The sequence below is a fragment of the Macrobrachium nipponense genome, chromosome 19 (assembly GCF_015104395.2).
Source record: "Macrobrachium nipponense isolate FS-2020 chromosome 19, ASM1510439v2, whole genome shotgun sequence".
In the NCBI taxonomy this organism is placed as follows: domain Eukaryota; kingdom Metazoa; phylum Arthropoda; class Malacostraca; order Decapoda; family Palaemonidae; genus Macrobrachium; species Macrobrachium nipponense.
In genome coordinates this window covers 4,439,218-4,459,858 of record NC_061088.1, presented here as the reverse complement: position 1 = coordinate 4,459,858, position 20,641 = coordinate 4,439,218, and the positions used below count along the sequence as shown (strand labels likewise).

Below are 20,641 nucleotides of genomic sequence, written 5' to 3'. Positions count from 1 at the left end.
GATTGAATGAAAAATGTCCTCAAAAAAGGAGAAAATAATTGTTATTTTGTAACTGACAATATTACCCAAGTAGTTGTGGAACAAAGGATACTACTAGTAATCTTTTAAGTAGATTATATATAGACTTGGTTGAAAAGGCCCCAAATTAACAAAACATGATTTTTAATACAAAACTAAAGTTGCTGTCAAATATTTGTAGTTTTATCTACTTTATTATACATATTAGTTCTATTAATTGTTTACAATTTTTTGACTATATTTTTATGCCAGTTACTTTGTAATTACGTATATCAAATTTACTTTCTCTTACTTTTCCTCTTTTTTTTTTTCCTTTTCCGCTGCAGTGGTGCAAAGGAATTAAGTTTACGAGAACCCATAGAAGGCCAAGACACCCCTAAAATTACTCCGTTGTCAACGCCGCCTTCAAGATCTAAATCCAACTCAAGATTAAAAAGTATTGTTAAGAAGTGATGATAAGGATTAAGCAAAAGAGACAGACATGCAGGGGGTTGAGATAGTCATGGTTAGTATTATTAGATTGCTGTCTTTACTTTTAAAGTCTATTTGAATTCCTCCCGTGTTATATTACAGGGTCTTGAGAGAGAAGTTTTGCATTTGCAAATTATTTTTATTATTATTATTATGTAATCAATTGACTGACATATCATTTCAGTTGTACGTATTATCTCATTTTATATGCAGTATATTATTACTGAATTAAAACTTCTGTATACAAGTTCTGTATGTGTAAAAGATACACATACGTGAATTGACATTATAGACTATTCATCCATACAATTAAGTTATTGTAATGGAAATGCCTCCTGTGAACAAAGTGTATGAAACTGCAAATGTATAGTTGTGAAAATTCTGTGAATTCCATACAGAAGCAGTTTTATCATTTGTTTTAACCTAACATAGATTATGATAATCATGAATTATTCTGTAGGTTTCTATGCGGATGTGATACTCTGTTTTGTTTGGTAAGTGAAAGTAAAGTGAACGTTTTCTTTGTTCAGGCAAATTTCATTTTAAATACTTATTTCTTTAATGTTATACTAGTATGTGTGTCAGGTCTGACAAGTTTTTTTTAAATTCTAGTAACTTCAGTACTTGAGAGATTCTATTGTTTGCATTAGCTAGCAAATTTAAATCTGAATTTGCATATTTTTTTTATATTTGGTTGAAAATCCTTTGAATAGCAGTGTGATGTTATCACCCTGAAAGCTTAGTAGTAGTTTCAGACAAATACAGTACAATTTTGTTGCACAGAACAAATCTTGTTTTTGGGTTGAAAGCTCATTTCATATTTTGATATACTATTGTACAGTACTCCACTTTGCATCGTAGAATGGACCTTTCCTTTTACCTATATATATATATATAATATATATATATATATATATATATATATATGTATATATATATCTATATATATATATATATATATAATATATATATATACATATATATGTAAATATATATATATATATAGGACAATTGAAGTTTATTGTTTAAATAAAAATTTTATTTCAAATTAAAGTAGGTAGGTAATATAGGATATTTCATATTAGTTCTTTACCAAGGGGTTTAAGGTTTTTTGCTGCATTTTAATTTGAATGATTTAAATACAGCAGTGCAGTTTTTTCCACGTTGCTGTACCTTTTTTTATCATAATTTTTCACATTTTTGTCAGCTCTTTTCAGGAATGTCAAATTCTTAAATAATGTTAGATTCTGCATTTTAATTTTTGAAAAAAAAACTGGAAAAAAAACTTTCAAGAGTCAACAGTGGTTATACTGTATTGTTGGAAAATGCTGTGAAGTTTTCGTTCTAAATTTAGGTAATAAAAGTAGAACTTTCACCAGAAGCTTTGCGATTAAGCTCAAATTTTTTCTTATTTTCAAAAAACGTAACCGAGTTGACATGATGTTTGGGATTGACAAGCTCTTGAGCAGTGTTAAGACATGAAATAGGAATAAGATTTTCACAAAGTTGTCATTTACAAGAAGTTCCCAACACTTGCCTTTAAATCTTGAGAACTTTATCAAAGAAAAAAAAAAAAGGATTCTATAACCTTCTGAAGTCTCTTCTCTTTTCCATTTTATCGAATTTCTTTTTACTAGAGATTTCTCATGCATTGAGATTGCCATTTCATTCCTGTTGGCTACTTGACTTTTGCAGGAGAAAAACTTGGGGCGTTTTCAACATTGTTGGTTTATTTTGTGACCAACGTAACTTTCTAATGAGATGTCTTACTTTGGTAGCATCTCCAAGTAACTTAGTGTGTATGTATGTTTGTGTGTCTGTGATCCAAAGGTATCTTATTGCCTGTATCTGTCCATTTACTGTAATTATATCTTAAGCGAAACTTGTATCTCAGCAGCGACAGGAGTTGCAGGTGACTATAGGATTTAATCGATTGAAGGGACGAGTGTGAATATTATATGCAGAGTTATAAATATATTTATCTTTTCTTACTGTGCAAATATGACCCTGGCCAACTTGTTAGTCCATGTTTAAAGATCTCTTTCAAATTCTCATACAACTTTGGTAGTGCTGTATGCTGGCTGTATACCGTTCTTGTAATGCTGTATCCACAGAAGTATAACTGGATTTGATTTTGTAGCTCAAAGGGAGAATGTACTATACCTAATCTTCAGTGAGTTGCCAAATGGATCTTCATTCATGGGTTTACATGTTGAATTGGTTATAAGTTGCAGTTTAACTTAATGAATAGAATATATATATAAATATATATGGTTTGCAGCTAGACTTTTCTTTCATTTTGCATTTGTGAGTAATCCCAATAGTAGACCAAACTCTTCATAAGACAGTGTAATGTTGAGGCTGCAGAAGTTTTCATGGGAGTCTTTCTTGCATTCCTTGTTGGCAGATCATATATTAGATGTGCTTCTTTAATAATGAGGGTGAATTTACACTCTTCATAATTAGGTGCATGAATCCAAGATGTATAACATAGCATACAACCACTAGATACATAGTCCCTTCATCAGTGCAGTAGGAAACTGTTGTGTGGCCTGGCATCTTTCCAAGGATTTTATTATAACTTCAAAGGCTTGAAAATCCTACTTAGACTGTAATCTCTTGTAGGCTACAAAAGGAAAAATTGTCACTTTATTTCAACTGTGTAGCTTGCTGCATTCTTGAATGTCTGCAATTGATATTAATCATGTAAACTGTTCCTCGAATTGTAATTGAAGTTAGTTTAGTTCATTGAAATATTTTTTATTATGATTTCTATGTTCATTGATGTTTACCTGGTATTAATGCCATTATGAAATATTGTCTGTTGAAAAGTTGTTTATCAGTAGCCCAGTCTTCCACAGAGAGTACAAGTAGACAGTGTTTCAGAGGTTGCATTATTTTCTCCGTTGAACCTTGGAAGATGAAGAAGGCTTAAGTGTTCCACAGCACAAAGTCTCTCTAGGTAATTATAATTGGGACTCACTCATTGCAGTGGTGTTTTAGGTTATGTACGTTTAAGAATTTTGCTCGAAATTATTCTAAAGGTGCACATTTATCATAATTATCTTGTAGATAAATAATGTAAAAAGGGGCTTGCAATTATTACAGTTGAATTGGCAGTTAATGTTTTTCATATCTCTTCATATGATAGTTATAACCAAAGAACAAAGTTTTTAAGGTTTGTTGGTATATTTATCTTTGATGAACTCATTGACCATGTTGGGGAAAAGGACTCATTCTTTTTGAGCTAATTGAATCTTAATATGTAAAATAAAATCACCATGGTAGCTTCTATTAAAATGAGTTTTCTATTAAGATCCTGAGTACCCCAAGTGCTGGTAAAGCTTTTATGATATTTGAATTGTTTGCTAAATTGAATGCTGTACATATGTTTCAAATAAAATTCCACACAAATATTTCACTGCTGCTGCTTTATCCTGTTCTTTTGTGTTATTTGTAATAAAATTGTGATTCCCTCTACACTGCATTGTTCACAATGTAATATTACAAAAAATATGCCAAGTTTTTTCATTTGCATTTTTCTTAGGTATGTAAAGAATCGCCTTTCATTCATGTAGTATTCTTCTGCATAGTCAGTCCTCTGGCCTGTGTACTGACTAAACAAGGGTGGTACCCAAGAGGAGAGGGGGGGGGGGAGAGGGGCTACCCACTCTCACCCAATCAACATTAACCCATTGTCCTTTCCAGCCTGTACTACTCGGAATGAAAATCTAAAGGGAAAACAAAGTGTGGTGAACAAGGTTATCCTCCATATGAAAGGCTCCAGTTTTTATAACTGGGAAAATAAGAAATTACTTTTAAAAAAATTGGCATTTGTTCTTACAGGGATACCAACACCATGTCATTCATATATGGAGACTTGCTACAAACTTACAATGGAGGTAGTACTTGCAGCTAGGGATGAGCATCTTTGTGGGAGGAGGGGAGTGAACCAGAAGCTGCTAAATTCCCAGCAAAAAATATGACAAGGGCAAACATGAACCTAAAACATAGTTGGTCCTGTTTGCTCTCCATCAAGACAAGAACCAACTAAATCTATAACAGCATTGGAAACACACATCACTACAACTTTCAGACACAGAAAGAACACTAGTCATAATTAAGAATTTAGGAATGATAAACTGCAAAGAACCACAAGACTGAAACACCCTGTACATACAAAATACTGAATTCAAGAAGTGCATGTGAACTATATCATGGCCAGGTAATATTGGTTGCATGGGAAGGTAAAATACTTTCCCTGATCTTTTCCCAGGTACCACCACCCTTGTTTATTGAGTACATACACAACTGGTCCAGGCAATGTGCAGAAGGTACTCCAAACATGAAAGGTGTATTTGTATCCCTGCATGCACAAAAGAGTAATTGCAACAGATTAAATCCATGCCTTAACAACTTTTGGTAAGTCACAATAAGGTAAGAAGACAAGTCCAGACATAATCCCTAAAAAATGTGAAGAGCTCCAAAAGTTTTGTACCTATACAAAATGATAGTCTTCACTTCCCTTACTTACAAAGGTTACACAAAGGTCAAACATTATCTTTTATTTCATAAGCCTTTATTCAAACTGCATTTAGAATCCATGGCATCCCACTTACAAAAATAGGCTATATAATGAGCAATAAATATCTTTCTAAATAAATTAAATCTAGTGTTTGAGAGCATTCAGTCTCTAAATTGTTATACAGTATAAAGTCTTGAAATGGGTCTAAGTTTCCTTTTTAAGAGAAAACATTGCCAGGACCAATTATCTAATCCAGTGGGGTTTTTCATTATTCCTTAAAATAGTTTCACATCCAAGGAATTAGTTACATATATTTTTAAAGTTTAATAGTACCCCTTAAAATCAGTTGAAAAATGTCCCAAACGCTTCAAAACTTTATCCATAAATTAAAGATCAAGTTTTTTTTTTTTTTTTTTTTTTTACTTCAGGATCACAGGCAAGTTTGTGACCAACTAATCTTGGCACAGGATTAAATCCTGAACAAGTCTTTGGTTTAAAAAGACTGGAACCAGATTAATTCCAATACTTGAATTCAAAGCTTTCACCCCATAATCAACTGCAGTGCAGAAGAGTTTACTATGACTTTCCCGCTTATAAATTTAACGAGTCGGATAACATTTTCATAAAGAAAAAGGAAAAATATTGTACATACATATAAAAGGACGTATCCCCACCCGCGTAATTCTTCCTTTTCTATGCAGATCATTAAACTTGTTAAATGAAAAATTACAATAGCTGTCACTGACCCAGATAAAACATTACCTCAATACATAAAACACCACACAAAGGTTTCTCAAGTTCTCACAAGCAGTTACAATGTTACACTCACATAATTGAATCATTTGAAAAATACACCTAGTTTCCTCACACATATGAAAGAATGGGTAGGAGATACGAACTGAAAATGCCTTTCCTTAAACAATATATATATCAATATATATATACAGTATACAGAAACATTGAAACTAAAATGGATCAGATCATAATGCAAACATCAGAGCCCCTAGGATGATTACTATGCAGCCATTATGGGTACATTACAGCATCTACATTAATAATCTTGAAAGGCTGTAAGAACATAAACCTTAGTCCCTTATCAATCAATAAGGGCATCACTGACATTTATATATTACTAGTTACTTTGAAATTATCTGCTAAGAAAATCTATAAATTGCATTAAAGTCTGTGTCACCAATGTTGCAAACTAACTGGTATTAGAATTTATGGCCTACGATTTAGCATAAGATTTCTACCTCAGGGAAGAAATGCAAATTGGAAATTATTTTGGTTGAACTAAACTGTACAGTGGTACAGCCTACATTGCTATTGAATTTGACCACCATATTCCTTTATGCTCAAAACAACCAATACGACATGAATAAAACGTGTCCCAGTTTGTAACTTTTATAATTGATAACCTGACCACTAGCTCTTGTCTCACTTTTAGTATCTTACATACATTAAAAGTGTCATATGAGAAACAAAAATGGATTAAACATAATAAGTAAAAATTCAAGGCATATATGTTACAGACTTAATGAAAGATGTACTAAAAATACACTAGGATCATACTCTTCCAGCCCTTACAGAGGTGTCATTAAATAGCAAACCTCTTGAGTCAAAACTGGCCTTTGAGCTGAAGGCCACAAGTTCATAGAATTGGTGAGGTCAAAATTAATCCCCTTGAGTCAAATTTCCAATTTTCTTCCACATTTTCATTTATCCTGGTATAATTTGTACATGGATAAACCACTCAACCATTGTAGCAAAAGAACACAAACCTAGTTTAAATGTGTTTGGGATATCTTTTTTTTTTATGTAAAAGTCAATATCAAGCCACTAATTCCCAAAAATATTTTATCTTTATAAACCCTTCTCCAACAACAGAAGCAAAAAATAGCAAGATACAACATTGACTTTTCACTCTTGTTCTGCACTAGGCACTCCTAAAGTTACCTACTGATAAACATACCCACATTTTCTGGAGTTGGCCTTGAGTAAACACCACAGTAACCACAATGCATTAATGTGCAAGAAATGCTGAAAGCTATCCCATGTTTTTTGTTCCAGTATTTAAGAAGCCTTAACACTAATATTCCTTAGATAAGTAAAATCACATTGACATAGCTACATAACGTCAAATTAACAGTACTATGAAAATAGAAATCAAAATTATACAAAATTTACTAACAAATTCCATACGAAAAGGCTTTAGAATTCAAGAAATTTTCCTTTGGATTATACACAGTATCCTATACATCAAGAAACTAAAAACAGACAAACAATCCTGTCATCCACAGAAAAATAAACTAGATTACAAAAAATATCAAGACTATTACTGTTATGAAGCCGTACAGGTTCTTAGACACTTGGTGCTAACAAAAATGAGTAAGCCCAAAATATTAAGTCACAAGCCTTGAGTCATCTTATGCTGTGCAAACATTAAAAAGAAAATCAAGGAATGTCACAAATGAATACAGTACTGTTTTCCTGTCTGTGAATAACTGAGGACCGAGTTTTGAATTTGAAAGGGCAACCATGTTTCCAACAGAGCACCCCACAGATTATTAAAACAAACAATAATCCCAAACGTACCAATGGCCAAGATATACAGGATATAGGATAATGCCTCACAAAGTAATTTTTTGGACCCCTTTACCCAGCTGATGCTATTCAACTTTTGACTTTAATTTCTGATTCCATGTAATATTTTTCCCCTTTACTTGTTAAGTTAATAAACTGACAAATACATATTCACTTCAATATACACCTTTGTGTATCCCCATGTGAGGGTACTGCCATCCCTCCTACATTCCTGTCGCCTTTCTTCAGTCCTGCTGAACAACTTCTCTAACTAGATATTACTTCTTTGGGTAACTGTGGGGATTTCTCCCAGTTCCATCTTCCAAACCTTGTACGTACTTCATTTTTATTTTCTGGATCTCTTCATCTTGCTACCCAACCACTTCAACTCCCTCTTGTGATTGCCTCAAGCACTAAATAACCAAACATGTCCCATTACTTCGCTTGACAGCCTAGATTTCATAAAATATACCAACCTTTGTGCATGTCCTTCTGAAAAACACTATCAAAAGCTGATTACATTTAACCTTTCCCTCCTGGTAAAGATTCCACATAAAAATTTAACTGACCTCTAATAATATCCCTTGAAAACCAATAAAGATATTCTCCTATTATGAGAACTAAACACATTACACCTTGTAAAACCATAGTTCCATCTTTCATTCAATAATTACTACAAATTCTTCATGTTAACAGAAACTTTTCCCCAAAATAATCAACAATGATTTGAAGATGCCAGGATGACAGAAATCATGTCACACCCCTCAACATTAATGTTAGTACAACACATGGCTGGCAATAATACACACATCCACATCCAATAATTAAGCCTAAGTGTATTGGCCACATGTAGGGTACTTGGCCAATCACTGGCTGCACCTTCAAGTTCCCCATGATGAAATACAGCTTTCCCTAATACTAATTGTATGAAAACACCAAGGGGAAATCTGGTACACTGAACAGTTAGTTGTTAAACCATCTTAACAGCAACAATGGCTGTGTAATGTTTATCAAATACATAGCATGATTTTGGAAAGAAACCAACAACTTTACACAAGTTCTGTTACAAAAAAAAAACATTTTTGGAACATATTGCACATGGAACGTCTTTCACGGCGGATACTAGTCATTTCTGTAATACACCTTAGTCTGTCGCTTCTACAGTATCCAATAATAGTGTTCCACAATACATAAGTGGAAGAAAGCCAAACAATGAGGCTTCATAGGAATACTGATTATTTAACTGTAGACAATAAGAGACAACCTGAAAGCATTTAGTGGATGGACTACTTGGTATGACTAAGATCACTTGGATTTCTCCAAGGTGTCCAGAGTGCTCACTGGTTACATAATAATCAGGTTTCCAAACGTATGATTGAACAAAGCAGGAGCAAAGTCATAATGTACAAAGAACCACAATGAGAATATGACTGTCTTTTGTGACTGGGGTTTACTGTGCTTGAATATCATCCAATGGCAATGATAATTCATAATCATAAACAAGATTAATTATTCATTCTCACTTTTTCTGGACTTTATGGTACTACAACTGACATTTAAAAAATTAAACTTTACAATATCAAAACGCATCTGATGCCAACAAAAATATACAGTATTTATTACAAATGATTCAAAACTCATTTATGGATCTAGAGGTGACATTAATTTTGCACTGCAAATCCAGTAGTAAAGTTATCGTGACATTAATTTTGCACTGCAAATCCAGTAGTAAAGTTATCATGACTAGTAAAACTATCATATCAACAGACACTAAAAAGGAGAACCCAATCTTTGGCTGGATCATTAATTTTCAGGATCACTTTTTCAGGGCAACACTTCTAGGTCAAAATCTAGTAGTAGTACTGTATTGCAAGAATCGGTCCTATATAAAGGATAATTTTCTGGTTAAAAGCAGTTACAGGTTCTAGTTTGCACCATTACTTAGCTACTGTATACAACAAACCCACCCGTTGTGTTTTGGAAGCTGAGTTTCCATTTCCTCCTCTACTTTTGTTGACGCAACAAATCTACCCATTGTGTTTTGGAAGCCAAGATGACCAGTTACCTTTCCATTCTCTTAAAACTCTTAGGTAACACGAGCACCAAGGTGCTCAACTATTACTGCTTCTATACTCCTTGATGTGTATATGATGTGCATATTCTCCAAAGTTACTCTTGACAAATACCACCTTTTCACTGACTAGCCAGAAGAACAACATGTGAATCCCATGGATCCACATGGCTCTCACAAGATCAGTTGAGTAAACTTGACACCTCCCAAATCTTCATGACGCGGTCTTGACCTAATAAATAAATTTTATGGAATAAATGGAAGAATTAATTTTAAAATTCATGTTACAAAGAAAGCAGCAAAGTAAAAATGGGGCATTTTAATTTTTTTTTTGTTTCATAAATACAAAACTTCAGTCTAACCATGCCTTAATTCCAAAAAATTAACCCAGTGGTAGATTTCTTCAAGAGATGTAAGAAATTCTGAGGCATCCTCCAAGGTTATAATCAAACAGTTTACGCTGAAAGCCAAATTGAAATTATCACCGCCTCCTTCAACAGCATGTGATACAAAGGACTTCTGTGTAATTCCACCTCTTATATCTTTCCTGTGCTGTTAATTCCAATAATTTACACAAAAGTCCTCATTCAAGTAAGTCTGGGTCTTCAAACTCTTGACACTACCACATACACTACGTACTCCCCATGGGGTGATGCAAAGGAAATGGTCTTTGGAAACATACTACACAACATGAGAGCTTCATGAATTAAAAATATGCCTTTCTTTAAGTCAATGAGCATACACACTAGTTATCTGAATAATTCAGTAGGAGCAAAAATGGATCCATTTTGTTAAACAGCCCCAAGACTAAGCACGGGACTGTCTGATCTGGAGTAACAAATAACGCACCAATTCAGTCTGAAATAAATGTGCTTGATGTTATTTGAAATCAAATCAACTTAAATTGCATAGGAAAGTAAGATTATGACAATAAAACTACCATAAACCTAAAAGATTTCAGTGACTACTGAATAAAGCATTAGGAAGAAAATCAGGAGTCGGATATAACGACAATACTAAAGCTCCATATACTATGTATGGTAGATGAGCTACAGACAAAAGGGAGTCCAAGAGAATAGTGCATAATAGTATCAGCTGGCCTCTTGTGAGCAACAGACAGTTAGAAGACTCAGAACCACTTGGAAGACAACTATGAGAAGGGAACTGGAGATTGAAGATCTATGAAAGACACTACATATTTTTTTACGAAATAGTTTATCAGAATATATTTTATTTCACAAAATAGTTTATGTATCAGAATATTGAGTAAGCACTGATTATTCTGCTGGGGCTCTCCCAAAGAACTTGTTCTTGATGAAATATATTCAATCTTATTTACTGTGTATGTAATGTATCACAACTCAAAATTTTAATAACTGGATAAACTGAAAAAACTCGAGATTCTAACAAAATTTCTCTAACAGACTGTACACTGAAAGAAGAACAGTCACAAAAATGATATTGTTAAACTACAATAAAGTTTTGTACATACTTACCTGGCAGATATATACGATTAATGGCCCACCCAGCCTCCCCTCAGGAGACAGGTGGAAGAGAAAAATCTGACAAGCAAGGGGGATTGGTTCGTACACCCGCCACCCAGCGGCGGGTAAGGTAGACCACCTGACCTACCTGTCGCGTGTGCCGCGAGATTTGAAATTCTGTCGGGAACGTCGGAGACTATAGCTAAGTATATATCTGCCAGGTAAGTATGTACAAAACTTTATTGTAGTTTAACGATATCATTTTTGTACATGAACTTCCCTGTCAGATATATACATAGCTGATTGGCACCCTTGGTGGAGGGTAAGAGACAGCTAAATAATACAGGTAAGACGGGAAACAACTAATGTTGTAGGATATAAAAACCTTGGTTCTCACCTTTTCAGGATGAAGACTTCATAGATACTGTCTCTGAGTCTGCATTGCCTGGAGAGCTACAGCTAGGACGTGACCTGTTGCTGAAAGACTCGGATCTACCACTGGGATATGTGATCCCCTATTGTGGTAGAATCCAAGTTGGATCCTGTTAAAGGGACCTTGTCCGCTTACTTAACAGATCTTTACCACTACCTCTGCAAGGAGCCAAAACCCACCAGACCACCTAACCAAAATACAAAGGGTTAATATTACGACAAAAAGAGGTGCCTCCTGCAACCTCTTTCAGACAACCAAAAACACAAATACAAAATATAGGGTAACATATAAAAAATTTACACAGGATAAGTTTCAGCTCCCTGCCCCAGCACCGAATCCGCTGATACGAAAGGGCCCAAGGCGAAGCATTTATCATACGTGATTTTGACATCACGTAGGTAGTGGTTTGCGAAAACCGATTGGCATCTCCAAAAAGTCACCTCCATCAAGTTTCGCACAGACATATTTTTCCTGAATGCAAGCGAAGTTGCAATGGCTCTCACCTCGTGAGCTTTCACTTTCAGTAGTCTAAAATGCTCTTCCTTACAGGCAACATGTGCCTCTGTAATAAGACTTCTCAGGAAGAAGGAAAGAGCATTCTTCGACATGGGCCGAGTGGGGTCCTTTACGGAGCACCAAAGCACATCTTGATTAGCCTTAAGTTGTTCCTTCCTCTTAAGGTAATACTTCATAATTCTCATAGGGCAAAGAGTTCTTTCAGGCTCTTCCCCTACCAGAAAAGATAAACCGCGAACTTCAAAGCTCCTGGGCCAAGGACGTGATGGGTTTTCATTCTTTGCAAGAAACCCTGGAAGAAACGAACACACCATAGAATCTTCCTTAAACCCGACATTGCCCTCAATAGCTTGGAGCTTACTCACCCTCTTAGCTGTAGCTAGGGCCAAAAGGAAGTGAGCCTTCTTCGTCAGGTCCTTGAAGGAGGCTAAGCCAGGAGGTTCGAATCTAGACGATTCAAGGAATTGTAGAACTACGTCTAGATTCCAGTTCGGTACAACATGAGGATGCTTAATGGTTTCAAATGATCTAATAAGATCATGCAGGTCCTTATCATCGGAGATATTTAAGCCTCTATGCCAAAATACCGCCGCCAACATACTGCGGTATCCCTTAATAGTTGACACAACAAGATGACACTCTTCTTTGAGGAAAATTAGGAAATCCGCAATTTGGGTCACAGAGGTACTGGAAGAGGAAATGTTCTTCCTCTTGCACCAACGTCTGAAGACATCCCACTTTGACTGGTATACACGCAAGGTGGAAGGTCTCCTCGCTCTTGAGATTGCTTTAGCCGCTGTTGCTGAAAAGCCTTTCGCTCTGACCAGACTTTGGACAGTCTGAAGCCAGTCAGACTGAGAGCGAGGAGATTTTTGTGGTACCTGTCGAAGTGGGGTTGTCTGAGTAGATCGCTTCTTAGCGGGAGCGATCTTGGAAGGTCCACTAACCATTCCAGTACCTCTGTGAACCATTCTTGGGCCGGCCAAATGGGAGCGATTAAGATCATTCTCGTTGAATTGGACTCTACGAATTTCTTGATGGTTAGCCCCAGGATCTTGAAGGGGGGAGACGCGTAGACGTCGAGTCCGCTCCAGTCTAGAAGAAGAGCATCTATTGCTAATGCCTCTGGATCTGATATCGGAGAGCAGTAAGGATCCAGTCTCTTGTTCTTCGACGTGGCAAAGAGGTCTATGTGTGGCCTGCCCCATAACTTCCACAGGCTCTGGCATACATCCAAATGAAGGGTCCACTCTGTGGGAAGGACCTGATCTTTCCTGCTGAGGAGATCTGCTCTTACATTCCTTTCTCCCTGCACGAACCTGGTGAGAAGCTTGATTCCCCTTTCTTCTGCCCACAGAAGAAGGTCTCTTGCTGTCTCGTACAGAGAAAAGGAATGCGTCCCCCCCTGTTTCCTGATATATGCCAGAGCTGTAGTGTTGTCTGCGTTGACCTGCACTACCGATCTTCTGACTTTGGGCTCGAAAGCTTTCAGAGCCAACCACACAGCCATCAACTCCTTTCTGTTGATGTGCCATGCTACCTGTTCCCCCACCCAGGTACCTGACACTTCGCTGGTTCCCAGAGTCGCCCCCCACCAGGTGTCCGACGCGTCGGAGAACAACACCAGGTTGGGGGTCTGGGATTGAAGAGACAGTCCCTTCGCAAAGAGGTTGGGATCTGTCCACCATAAGAGATGTTTCTTGACGTCCTGGGATAACGACAGGGAGAATGTCAAATCCTGAGAACGACGACTCCAATTCCGATGAAGAAAGAATTGGAGCGGTCTCAGGTGCAACCTTCCTAGGGAAACGAATTGCTCCAGCGAGGAGAGCGTCCCCAGCAGACTCATCCACTCCCTCACTGTGCATACTTCTTTCCCTAATAAGGTTGTTACTCTCTCCAATCCTCAGGCTATCCTTTCCTGAGAGGGAAAAGCCCGAAAACTCAGAGTTCATCTGTATCCCGAGATACACACACTCTTGTTCGGGAATTAGTGACGACTTCTTGAAATTGACGAGAAGTCCCAACGCCTTCGTCAATTCTAGTGTTACTTGTAAGTCCTTCAAACAATGATCTTCTGAATTGGCCCTTATCAGCCAATCGTCGAGGTACATGGATATCCTCACCCCTTTCAAATGAAGCCATTGAGCTACATTTCTCAAGATCCCCGTGAACACTTGAGGGGCCGTCGAGAGGCCGAAACACAGAGCCCTGAACTGAAAAATTTTCCCCCCCATCATGAATCTGAGAAACTTCCTCGAGGAAGGATGGATCGGTACGTGGAAGTAAGCGTCCTGTAAATCCAAGGAAACCATCCAGTCCCCTGGACGAAGTGCTGCCAGCACTGATGAAGGTGTTTCCATCGTGAACTTCTTCTTTTCTACGAAGAAGTTCAGGGCGCTTACGTCCAACACCGGTCTCCATCCCCCTGAGGACTTCGGAACTAGGAAAAGGCGGTTGTAGAAGCCCGATGAACGATGGTCTGTTACTAGTTCGACAGCCCCCTTCTCCAGCATCTGATCTACTGCTAGATGGAGAGCTTGATTCATGATGGGGTCTCTGTACCTGGCCGTCAGCTCCCTTGGGGTGGTCGTCAAGGGAGGTCTTGCGACGAAAGGGATGAGGTAACCTCTCCTCAAAATTGAAAGGGTCCAAGGATCCGCCCCTTTCTGGGCCCAGACTTCTGCAAACTCTAAGAATCTGGCTCCCACCGTTGTTTGAAGGACTTGCAAGTTATTTGGGGGCTTTAACTGACTTGGCGAAAGTCTTACCCCTTCTTGAAGGTCTACGACCTCTAAACGTAGAGGTTCTTGAGGAAGAAGCCCCTCGAAAGGGTTCTCGAACACTTGACTTTTCCTTCTTAGCCTTGGTAGGGAAGGAAGGGCGAGGTTTTCTTGCCGACTGTGCCAAAAGGTCCTGGGTGGCTTCAGCCGAAAGCGATCTCGAAATGTCCAGCACTAGATGTTTAGGGAACAACTGAGCGGACAGAGGAGCAAACAGCAAAGAAGACCTCTGGGCGTGGGAGACAGACTTCGTTAAGAAGGAACAATAAACGGACCTCTTCTTCACGATCCCGGCCCCATACAGGGAGGCGATTTCACTCGCTCCGTCTCTTACCGACTTGTCCATACAAGACAAAACACACATGAGATCTTCTGGAGAAAAGGACTCTGGCACTTCAATTTTCAAGGAAGTTAAATACCTCCAGCACTCTGAACATGCCTTTCAGCATGTGATCTACTTCATTCATTGCCCAAGTCGTCTTTGCAGAGTTAAGGGCAGCTCTCCTCGTCGAATCTACCAGCGCCGAAAAATCGGAATCAGCCAAAGACGGTAGACCCAATCCTAAGGAGACTCCTGTTTCGTACCAGAAACCAGCATGTCCTGATAACTTCGAAGGAGGAAAAGCGAACATCGTTTTCCCCGCTTCTTCTTTGGAAGCCATCCAGGAACTAAAACTCCTCAGTGCCTTCTTCATTGAAAGAGTTGGCTTCATCTTCACACAAGAACTCTTCGCTGTCTTCGCCGTTGAAAAAAGTGAGTGAGGAGAAGGAGGAGCCGTAGGAGTAAGGGAATCCCCAAAAACTTGCAAAAGTAGCTCTGTAAGCTTCTTGTAAGAAGACACAGGAGCAGAAGTGTTCGGTTCCTCATCCGAACCTACTAGGACGTCTTGTCGAGGCGAGCGCGGAAGATCCTTAGGTGACGAAGGGATCCTAGTAGGAGTTGAGCGAGAGGTTGGAGAGCGCCTTCTCGTAGAAGAGTTCACATCCACTGGAGAACGATGAGAAGATCTGGGTTGTCTACAATGAGACTCCCTCTTCGAGGTAGACGGAATCTCAGCAGAAGGAGAGGTAGGGCTCCTACCCCGAGAATCCTTGGATACATCCACAGGGCGCTTACGAGGAGGCGAGCGCCTACCAGACTCTGTGCACCTATCCTGAGGCGAGCGGCTGCCAGGAGAAGAGCGCCTATCGGGAGCAGAGCGCTTGCGCGGCTCTCTATTCTTGTCCAGTTGAGTACGATCAACGGAAGTTCGACTGGAAGGCGAAATGCGCCTACTAGGAGAAGGCTGCTTGCGAGACTCTTGACGTCTAACAAGAGGATAACATTCAGGAGAAGGGCGCTTCAAAGCTAACGAGCGCCTACCTGGAGAAGGGCGCTTGCGAGGTTCCTGGTGCCTACCAAGAGACGAACGGTCAGGAGTAGTGCATCTAGAAGAGGGAGAGCGCCTACACTGAGAAGGGCGCTTGAAAGACTCTTGTTGTCTGCCCCGAGGAGAATAATCAGGAGTAGGACACCTTAAAAGAGACGAGCGCCTACTAGGAGATCGACGTGCAGTAGGCTCTTGGCGCCTACCTTGCGGGGAGCGGCTAACAGCAGGACGCCTATCAGGCGCACGGCTCCTACCAGACTCTTGACGCCTGTAAGGAGAGAAGTCACGATCCGACACTCGAGGAGAGCGACATCTGGAAGAAGAACGCCTACTTGTATAAGGGCGCCTTCTAGGTTCTTGAAGCTGCTGAGGAGAAGTCCCACGCAAGGGAGTCGAAGAAATAGCGTGATGTGCAGGCGCAGTGCGCTTACCGGAAGCGGGAATCCAATCTGGAGAAAAAACTTCTTTCTCCATAGAGCGTCCGACCGATGTTTGGCGCCTTGAAGTCGAAAGAGAGCCAGGAGAGCGAGGGCGCTCATGTGAGCCCCTACCTTCATACGAAAACTCCCCATATGAAGGAGACCGCCTAAAAAGAGGAGAACGATCCTCTGAAGAGCGGCGCCTAGATCTCTTGATCGGAAGAGAAACGTCCTTCTTCCTACGTGATCTAAATGCTAGAGAACCTGCCAGCGCCGTGATCTGAGCTTGAAGTCCCGCGAGTACTCTAGTAGGAGAATCTTGTTGTTCTTCTTCGGAAGCAGGCGCAGAACGAGGAGCGCGAGAAGAAGAACGATCGCAGGATCTCTTGGGTTCCTTCGCCTCCACTGACGATTCTTCCGGGAAAACCTCCGGACTAGAAGCCAAAGGAATGCAGGGAGCCTTACAAGCCCTCTCCAACAGGCGCGACGCATCCGGGGAGTTCCAACCTCTCTTCGGAGAGGGAGACGACGAAGAGGAGAAGCATTGGCGTAGGAGCTCCTTCTTGTAGCGATCCAAGGCAGCCTGGGAGCGTACTTCAGGATCTGCCGAGGGGACGCCTGACCGGTGGGGGTTCTCCCTAGCCCTCTTGCGGCTTTCGACTTTCCTACTCCACTGGAACTAGGAGTCTGGAAGAGGTCTAGGCCTAGAGGCACTAAGGAGCCAGTCAGACGCACCCTCCACAACACTGGGGACACTGCACTGATCACTAACACTCTCCTTACCTTCCAACTGACGAATCTTCTGATCCATAGATAGAATCGGGGCTCTTAGAGCCGCCGCCTCCGAAGACGAATCTTCGGCTTCGGTGCGGGGAGCAGGGGCTGCAACTTGGAGAGAAGGTTCTACTTCTACATTAGTCATAGGATCCACATCCAACTCACTCATTCTAGACCTACTAGAACTTCTAGAGGAAGCCTTACGTACTCTATCACGTTCCAACTTCCTAACATAAGAAGAGAGAGCCTTATATTCTTCTTCATTCAATACCTTACATTCACTACAAGGGTTAGCAAAAGAACATTCATTCCCCCTGCATTTCATGCAAACCGTGTGAGGGTCCACCGAGCTTTCGGCAACCTCACCTTACATCCTTCATTCACGCAAACCCTAAACAAAACAGAAGTTTTAGCTACTGAATCTAGGTCAGACATCGTTAAAGAAAATCAAAATCAAAATCAAAACGGTCCACAATTAGCGTATGCCAAGCCAAACAAAGCGAATACGTCACCAAAAGAAGTCCAAATTAACTCCAGGCAAGCGAGAATCGAAAAACTATCGAGAGGAACCGACAACAGTTGTTATCGTTCCCGCGACAGAGAAAAATCTGACAAGCAAGGGGGATTGGTTCGTACACCCGCCACCCAGCGGCGGGTAAGGTAGACCACCTGACCTACCTGTCGTGTGTGCCGCGAGATTTGAAATTCTGTCGGGAACGTCGGAGACTATAGCTAAGTATATATCTGACAGGGAAGTTCATGTACAAAAATGTGTTTGATTGTAAGCGTTAATCTACATAATCTACATTCAAGGATTGGGCCACAGTGAGTCATTTAACCAATACCAATATGAGTGTGACAAACTGTAAAACAGAATAATATTACACCTTCAGTGTTGTGCTCTTTTTGGAGTGACTACAATCCAACAGTTAGTTTAATTTGTAACTCTCAGATTCATTATACAGCAATTCTTGCCATTTACTGAAGATGATGGGTTTTAGAGATAGTAACAAATCACTCATGGGAACAGGTATGATTCATCTGGCTACAGTGATTATGGATTTGGCTGCTTTATCAGTACCCTCATTTCCCTTAATGCTGACACATGCAGGGGCCCAACAGATTTTAACTTTTCTACTGGCTTCATATAATTTATAGAATGAAAATTTTATTTGAACGTACGTCTTTTAGAACAATTATGCAAGCTTCAAATGTGCTTTTAATGTCACTGAATATTAAAAATAAAACAGGTGCATTACTGGGTAATAATGTAAGCTGGAAATAATGCAGTGCATAATACAGGCCTTTTTGTCCTACATGGTCTGGTGCAGTATGTTCAGGGGAAGCTAAAGCAAAGGAAGGACATGAGAGGTGGAAATGTACAAAGGCCATTTGGATCACTCAGCATTTGGGGTGATAATGTAATATTTACTGGTATCCACATAAGCTGTACAATAAAGTGGAGATTTGGTAGCAAATAAAGCATATAAAAATTAAGTAATTTTCATGTTACGTGGATAAAATTTCTTTTATTAATACAAAAGAGATAAATATGACTACAGCATTCATCTGTTTTGAAATGTCACTTCTACTTAGGCAGTCTGTGGTAAATTCAGAGAACCAATTAGAGAGGCTCTAAGAAATATATGCCCATTTAGACAAGAGCTCCTTGTTTACGGTACAAAACACCCATGTCTTTGAAATATTCACTACTTTCAAGGCATGAAAGACCAGTGCTCTTGTAATGTGATGCTATCTTCTGGAGGTTAGACCATAACATGTTAATCATTTCCACTCATGAGTATTCAGATAATGAATATGAAAAACACGCTTATCATCACAGTACATTAAAGCATTTGAATGATATGCACACACTATGAACATAAAAAGGATATTGTTAGTATATAATAGTTTTGTACATACTTACCTGGCAGATATATACTTAGCTTATGTCTCTGACGTCACGACAGAAAATTCAAAACTCGCGGCACACGCTACAGGTAGGTCAGGTGATCTACCTTACCCGCCGCTGGGTGGCGGGTGTAAGAACCAGTCCCCCTTTCTTGTCAGATTTTTTCTCCACCTGTCTCCTGAGGGGAGGCTGGGCGGGCCATCAATCGTATATATCTGCCAGGTAAGTATGTACAAAACTTTATTGTATACTAACAATGGGAGGCTGGGCGGGCCATCAATCGTATATATCTGCCAGGTAAGTATGTACAAAACTTTATTGTATACTAACAATATCATTTTTGTACATGAACTTCCCTGCCAGATATATACTTAGCTGATTGACACCCTTGGAGGAGGGAAAGAGACACATACTCACCTAGAAAGTGGGGACAACACATGTTAAAGGAATAAAATATAAACCCTTGGTTCTTACCTGATTTAGGCAGAAGACTTCATAGTTACTGTCTATTAGTCTGCGTTGCCTAAAGAGTCTCAGCGAGGGCGTGACCTATGGCTGAAGAACTCTTTGGGTCTACCAATGGGAACTGAGTCCACTTACTTGGCAGAATCCAAACAGGGTCTGGTCAATGGGGATCAACCCGCTTACGTGCCAGAGCCTATCACTACCAACCGCAAGGAGCCTCAAGCACAACCGATCACCTAACCAAATACTAATATTAGCATACGAAAGAAGGAGCTGCCTCCTGCAACCTCCTTCGTACAACCAAAAACTCAAAATTAAAAACTAACAGGGAAAAAGATTAAAAAGGATGTGTTTCAGCTCCCTGCCCCAGCACTGAATCCGCCGATACGTAAGGGCCTAGCCCAAAACACTTTTCATACGTAATCGATACGTCTTTTAGGTAGTGATTGGAGAAGACTGATTCACACCTCCAAAAAGTGGCCTTCATGAGGTTTTGCAATGACATATTCTTCTTGAAAGCCAAAGACGTCGCGATGGCCCTTACTTCGTGCGCCTTGACTTTCAGAAGACTAAACTGTTGCTGATTGCACGATGTGTGGGCTTCTCTAATAACATTCCTGATAAAGAATGAGAGGGCATTTTTAGATAAGGGCCTACTGGCGTCCCTTACTGAGCACCAGAGATTGCTCTCATTAGCAGCAAGTCTTCTCTTCCTCTGAAGATAAAATTTCAGGCTTTTCACCGGGCAAAGAGATCTCTCCTCTTCTGTCCCTACTAAGGAGGATAAGCTTTTAATTTCGAAGCTCCTGGGCCA

The 20,641-nt window shown here is 39.6% G+C and overlaps 2 protein-coding genes across 3 annotated transcripts in view; one reads left to right on the top strand and one right to left on the bottom strand.

The window, feature by feature from the left end:
* Window positions 1–1,359, top strand: part of LOC135219139 (uncharacterized) — a 264,385-nt gene extending 263,026 nt beyond the window's left edge. The window contains 1 exon segment of the mRNA XM_064255640.1: window positions 345–1,359. Coding sequence (XP_064111710.1) covers window positions 345–471 — 127 coding nt within the window. The 3' untranslated portion in view covers window positions 472–1,359.
* A 4,053-nt stretch (window positions 1,360–5,412) lies between these two features.
* The window catches only part of LOC135213840 (WD repeat and FYVE domain-containing protein 2-like), a gene marked incomplete at its 5' end in the record, with an annotated part of 59,357 nt that continues 44,128 nt past the window's right edge, over window positions 5,413–20,641 (bottom strand). For both annotated transcript variants that reach the window (XM_064247946.1, XM_064247952.1), the window contains 1 exon segment: window positions 5,413–9,900. In XM_064247946.1, coding sequence (XP_064104016.1) covers window positions 9,851–9,900 — 50 coding nt within the window.